A 7064-nucleotide genomic window follows, 5' to 3' on the forward strand; every position below is an offset into this window, starting at 1 on the left:
CATACACTAAAAATAAATACCAAGATGAATTATAGATTGACAAATTTGATAATTTGACTGCAGAAAGATTTTTTTTCTTCTTTTTTCTTTATTTTTTAGTGGTTTTCGTTTTAGAGAGAAATTGAGTTGAAAGTACAGAGTTCCCATACCACCCCCCATGCAGTTTCTCCTATTGCTGACGTTACACTAGCATGGTGCAATTGTTGCAATTAAATGTGTCAGTATTTGATATATTATTATTAATTCAGTTTTACATTAGGATTCCCTCTTTATATTGCACAGTTCTGTGGATTTTGCCAAATGCATAATAACATGGATTCAATGTTGCATATTGCATCTCTATTAAAAAAAAAAATAAAGAAAAAAATTGTGGTAGGGTGGGGGCAGTGCAGGACCTGTAAAGATGAACATTAAGCTGTTTACTGTGGTTACCTCTAGGGAGCGGGATTTGTGGGGAAGGAAGTACTTTATATGTTTCTATAACGAAACAGTTTTAAAGATGAGACACATGTAATCAGGGTATCTGTAAGAGTGTCTGTGAGAACGTGGCTATGTAAATCTCTCCCCACAATTCCACCTGCAAGACTACTAGGCACAGGGCCAAGGCAGCCCTACTGATAAAGCCTGTATCTTTCAATTAAAACCAATAAAATGTCTAAAAATCAACACAAGTAAAGTCTTATCTTTACATGACTTTCATGGCTTTAAGGCATGTGGATTTTTTTCAGGTAATACATATTTTTATTTGGAAGCTTTGGAAACTTAACAACATGAAGTAATTCATTGCTCTAAGGGATTGGGAAGATACTTAACCTGCAGGCGCACGTAAGGTGGTTTTATGTACAGTAGAGGATACACAACTGGGATAATTGAGAGGCATTTTCTGAAAATTAGGTCTAAAGGGCCCAGAACTCATTTGGGCTTCAATTATTACCAAGAAGTTTATAAGTCCTATAAAATATTAGTGTTTACCTATATATGAGCTACATTTTGAATTCTCAAGCTTGATAAAATAAACTTCTATTTTTCAGGAACAGCCCAAGACATCCAAAAGGTAAGCACCATCACATTCTTATCTTGAGATGTCTAATTAGGCAGCTCCAAAGGTGCCCTTTCCTTGCGTATCTCATTCCCAGCCCGTATTCCAAGTGTAAACAATATCTTACATTTTGGAAATTTTATATTTTACATTTTGAATTATTTCCATTTGGTTTAATGAATTTGCCCCCCTGCAACCCGCCTTCCAGCCCTTAGAACTAAGGCAATGATTGATTCATCCCTCTGCCCCACATGTCACCTCAGGGCCATAGCCTTACCTTAGGGTATGATACCTGCACGGCGCTGGTGTGACCCGCCTCCCGTCCTCATGTGCCTCTGCCCATATAAGACCAAGGCCCTGGACTCTGGATGTAACTCCCTTCTCAAAGCATTACCCTCAGTCACCTGGAGGAGGATTCCCCTTTCAAGAACATGGCCCTCTTGCTGGTATATGAGATCTATGATATGTGAGAGAATGAACTTCGCTATATCAAATTTTAACTTTTCTTCCCCTGATAAAAGGTTGGGGGCAGGCTAAGAATGGTATGCTCTACTGGAAGATATATATCCAAATTTATTACCTATGAAGAGTAGGTATCTTATCTCGACCTCAGAGGTTTGTCCAATATGGCTACTGGTCAGTTGGCTAAATTAATAATTCCTAGAGAACTGACCATGGCTTCTTGTGTAATGTTCTGTATCTATACGGATGTGGCTATGAAAATCTCTCCACAATTTCATTTGCACCATGACTTAAAACCACTAAGCTGTTTAAAAATAAACATAGTCTTGGCTTTAAGTGATTTTCATGGCTTAGGGCAAGTACTCTTTTTCAGGTAGTACATATTTTGTTTGGAAATTTTTGAAACTTATTAACATTAATTGGTTCCTTATCCTGAAATATGGCATGAGGTTTTGATTTTTTAATCTACTTTGTTTTCATAAATGGGATCGCTATGGAAGTCACCCTGTTCTTTCAGGCAGTCAGGCTAGGATTGTGGAGCCAACCTCCCCTCAGTACTGTGTGTTCTAGAGATACAATCTCAAGAGCTGCTTAGACACTTTCTTCAACAGTGCACAAGCCATGTCCATATGGGGACTGGCCAAGCCTTATGAAATCTGAAGACAGGAAAGAAAGAAAACACCGATGTGCTTTTTTTAGTGGTAAAATTCTGTCTCCTAATAGTATATGTGCTAAATGTATACTAATTGTGAGGAGAGCAGATTTACTGATGATTAAAGAGTTTATAATAGGAGATACAGATGCTCATGGGCTTACGATGCTGTTACATCCTGATAAACCCATCGTAAGTTCAAATAATGGGTCTAGCAGGACGTAAACCCCATTGTAAGTCGAGGCGTGTACTGGAGTATTGCTTCAACACCATCGTAAATTTGAAAATCATTAAGTTGAACCACTGTAGGTCAGGACCATCTGTAGTCCTTAATAATAGCTCAGTGTTTCTCCTAGAATATATATTCTTGAGGCTGTGTGTGTGTGTAGTGGTTAAGCTCATGAAATGAGCTGGATTAAGACATGGATCAAACCCATCTCTGCCATACACTGTATGACTATAGACAAGTAAGTGGCTTAACCTTACCAGGACTTTGTTTCCTAATTTACAGAATTGTTATAAAGATTAAATACCACAATACTTCAGCTGCCACTCACCTTTCCTATATGTTTCAGGGGGGGAAATGTGATAATATGTATTCTTTAAAGTGCTTAGTACAGTATTTTAACACTTATTACAAGTGTTCCATAAATGATAGTGTTATCATAGTAAATAGCCATAACACTGAGAATGTGGAAAAACAGGGGAAAAAAGTTCATTGTGGCTCCGGTAAAATTGAGATATCTAAATTACATATTTCTGTGTTGTGACCAATCATATACCGGTTATTTCTCAATCTGAGAGCTTCTTCAGTTCTCCTAATGATTTATCTGATATAAATTTTTAGCTTCCAAAGTACTATCTTTTTCTCAAGTATAATTACCTTAAAATATATTTCAATATTAACAATTCAGGTTTTCTGTTCTTCTAAAACATCTGGGAATTTTCTGGGATGAAAGATCTTAAGGATTACTTTTGGCTATTGTGAGAAACACAAAATCATTTTGTTCCACTTTCAAATTATTTGTCATAATTTAATTACCTTCATTAACTTATTTTACTGTATAAGAAGTAGTTACTGGGTGTTTATATTTTTATAGACATTATACCAGTGCAGTATGTGCAAGATGAAAAGGAAGAGATACTAAAGGGTGGGGAAAAAAGATATATAAGGCAATAAATATTGTATAATTATGTATAAACATTTGTGTGAAATAGAGAACAAAACATGAAATAATTGAATTTTTTAAGTTTTAAAAGAAAAATAGCATTTAGGATGAAATTTTATTCTGTCTTTCACTATTCCTCTTACTTCCCTGGTAAATAATATCCCAGTGTTGTTGACATGTAATGAAAAGTTCTTGCTAATTTGACACTTCCCATAGGTTACTATTATAGTGTTTTCATTGGAAAATATGTCCCTGGTACTAATTAGTTTGAATAGGTCTTAACCTTTTAACTCTTTGAAGCTAATCCTTCTACCTAAGAGTAGTATCAAAAGGTGATCCACTCCTTTTTGCCCAATTGAGCTCCATCAAAAAGGGTCCCCAGGGCCGGCCTGGTGGCGCACTGCTACAGTGCGCCGCTTGGGAGTGCGTCGGCACTCCTGCCAAGGGTTCGGATCCCACATACAGACCGGTTCCCGCTCACTGGCTGAGCGAGGTGCGGGCGCAGCACCAAGGGTTGCGATCCCATTGCCGGTCCCGGTCCGGTACGGGCGCGACACTGAGGGTTGTGATCTGTTGCCGGACACGGAAAAAAAAAAAAAAAAAAGGGTCCCCAGAGAGCCAGCCTGTGGCTCACTTGGGAGAGTGTGGTGCTGATAATACCAAGGCCATGGGTTCAGATCCCTATATAGGGTTGGCCGGTTGGCTCACTTGGGGGAGAGCATGGTGCTGACAACACCAAGCCAAGAGTCAAGATCCCCTCACTGGTCATCTTTTTTTTTTAAAAAAAGGGTCCCCAATTATAAAAGACCCCACTGTTTCCTTTGATTAGAAATCATTAATGTCATTCAGATTTTACTTCCTAAAAGGCACCTAAATGTTAATTAAATGTATTTTGATAGGAAGTAAAAATATTACTAGCTCAACAGTGGATTAAATTACATTCCTGCAACAAAGGCTCTTTTGCCTAGAATCTATACGCCAAGGTACTGCTGGTCAGATTCATGGTGGATCTGCAGGTTTAAGGGAAACCCTTGGAGTGTGCAGTCAGGTCACTGGCAGGGGCTTCTGGTATACCGGAAACCAATATAAGACTCCTAGGAGTCAAGCACTGGGCCTAAGGCTCCTTAGAAAGTCTCAAATAGAAGCCAGGTATTATGGCAATTGACACCTATACATATTCATTTATACAATGAATTATTTTTCAAGTACACAGCAGATTTATTTGAAGTATCTAAGAGTTTCCTACATTGAGCTGATACCTTGCTCTGAGGCAAGGGTTTTAGAGTCAGACCTGGGTTTGAGTCCCAGCCTTACTACTGACTAGGTAGAGCAAGTTACTGAATCTTTAGGAGCCTAGATTTCCTTACTGTGAAATTGGTAGAATCATATATGATTCATAGAGTGTGAATATTAAATTTGGAGAATGACTGCACATTGTCTAGCCTAAGTCCTAAATAAATATCAACTCAATTAAAATCAACAATGACTACTGATCATTTTCTTTAAGAATACAAAGGTACTTCAAAACGTTTGTGGAAAATGGAATTTAAAATAATATGAATCTTTCCATGAACTTTTGAAGTACCCTCATGTTACAGTCTAATGGCAGAGGCAGTGGAGAAATCCTTAAGTTATTGATCTCCTCCATGGTGCTGTAATTCAACTGACATGTTTCTGTCTTCCTCAGGTGTCTAGAGAGGAAGGATCTCCCCAGCTGACTTCAGCAGGGCCATCTCCTGCCCAGAGGAACAGTCAGCCGAGCAGTTCTGCCATTATCAGCGTGCTTCGTGGGGGTGGAGCTATCAGAAACATCTGGACTGATCACCAGATTAGACAAGCCTTGTTTCCCAGCCGACGGTCACCGCAGGAGAATGAGGATGAAGATGATTATCAGATGTTCGTGCCGTCCTTTTCCTCCTCAGATTTGAACTCTACCCGACTGTGTGACGATAGCACTTCCAGTCGCCCTTGCAGCTGGCATATGGGACAGATCGAGTCCACAGAGACCTCCAGCTCTGGCCACAGGATTGTCAGGCGTGCCAGCAGTGCCGGCGAGAGTAACACGTGCCCCCCTGACATAAGAATTAGGGACAGCGATGGCTCTCAGTATAGTCCCCAAAGGGAACTGCAGAACAGCCTTAAAACAGAGGAGCAGGAAGGGATGACTCCTTTTGGGTCATCTATAGAGTTGACTATTGATGACATAGACCATGTCTACGATAACATAAGTTATGAGGACTTAAAACTAATGGTGGCTAAACAGCAAGAAGCAGAATCCACTCCCCCCAAATCAGCCAGGGACTCTGTTCGCCCCAAGAGTACCCCAGAGTTAGCCTTCTCAAAGAGGCAGGCTGGCCACACTAAGAGCTCACTTCACACGAAACGAGATGGCACTTTCACAGGTCGAGAGGCCTTGAACCAAAGCACACATGAACTCCAGGTGGTCGAGGAAAACATCTATGACACTATTGGGCTCCCAGATCCACCACCACAGGATTTCAAATGCAGCAGCCTCAAGCGTTCAAAGAGGAGCACCTTTCTGGGGCTGGAAGCCGACTTTGCATGCTGTGACAGTCTGAGGCCCTTTGTGTCCCAGGATAGCCTCCAGTTTAGCGAGGACGAAACTCCGTACCCTCCCAGTGCCCCTGAGCATGATTATCTGAGCTTGCTGTACGGCTCCTCCAGCTGTAACTTGTCCTTAGCTGATGACACTGTATCTGATAAACTATCTGAAGAAGTAGATGAAATCTGGAATGACCTGGAAAATTATATCAAGAAAAATGAAGACAAAGCTAGAGACCGTCTCCTCGCGGCATTTCCCGTGAGCAGAGATGACGTGCCAGACAGGGTGCATGCCCAGAGCACCCCTGAGCTGAGCAGGGATGCGGCACGGTGCACGTCCACGCTGTCCCTGTCTGAGAGCCAGCCCTTCCTCGCGCCCGTGAGAAGCGGGGCCATCAGAGCTGGCCGGCCCAGCTGCCCATTCAAAGAAGACCTGATTTCCAAAGAAGGCTCCCTCTTGAGTCTTCACCGGCTCTCTCTGGCCTGTGAAATGCCTCCCACGGACAGTCCCTATGACTTGGCCAACACCAGTCTGTCTCAAACAGACCTCGAAAACCCTGACCCTGGGATGGATGGCACAGATAAGACAAAAAGCAGGGTTTTCATGATGGCAAGGCAGTACAGTCAGAAGATCAAGAAAGCAAATCAACTTTTAAAAGTGAAAAGTCCAGAGTTGGAGCAGCCACCAGCTGGTCAGCAGCATAAATCTGAGCCCAAAGACCTGGCCTCCATCCTGGAAGAGAAGAGGCAAGGAGGGCCGGCCATCGGTACGTTCCCAGGGCTCCTCTCCCTCTTGTGAGTGGGATGAACGTGGTTCTCAACCCTCAGAGTCCTTACAGTGGACACACCTATGAGGACACGCCAAGTATTTATCTCTCAAAGGCAGACCACAGACAAAGCCATCACAAACTTTCTCCCACTTCACCACCACTGAATTATGCAAGTGGTGTCTTGATTTGGCCTCCAAGGGTTTTGCTGTGCATGTAACATTGTCACTACAGGACTGATATTTTAAGAATAGGGTCTCTCTAGGTAACATACGGTATGAAAAAGAACAGTTGGTTTTAACCTGTGATATCTAAAGCTTTTCCGTGGGTCTCAGTAATTTGTTAGGAGGAAGAGCTCGTGTAAACTTTTAAGGTTTAGAAGCATATAGGATTGCTCTTTGCTTCTAAATCCC

General features: G+C 41.6%; 1 protein-coding gene across 1 annotated transcript in view; it reads left to right on the forward strand.

The window, feature by feature from the left end:
- The window catches only part of PLEKHG1 (pleckstrin homology domain containing, family G (with RhoGef domain) member 1), a 45005-nt gene that overhangs the window by 27175 nt on the left and 10766 nt on the right, over nt 1-7064 (forward strand). Inside the window, exons 10-11 of the mRNA XM_008566484.1 lie at nt 1038-1054; nt 5010-6651. Of these exons, the coding sequence (XP_008564706.1) occupies nt 1038-1054; nt 5010-6651 (1659 nt within the window). The remainder of the gene's footprint in view (nt 1-1037; nt 1055-5009; nt 6652-7064) is intronic.

The sequence above is a fragment of the Galeopterus variegatus genome, unplaced genomic scaffold, assembly GCF_000696425.1.
Source record: "Galeopterus variegatus unplaced genomic scaffold, G_variegatus-3.0.2 Scaffold245, whole genome shotgun sequence".
Taxonomy (NCBI): Eukaryota; Metazoa; Chordata; class Mammalia; order Dermoptera; family Cynocephalidae; genus Galeopterus; species Galeopterus variegatus.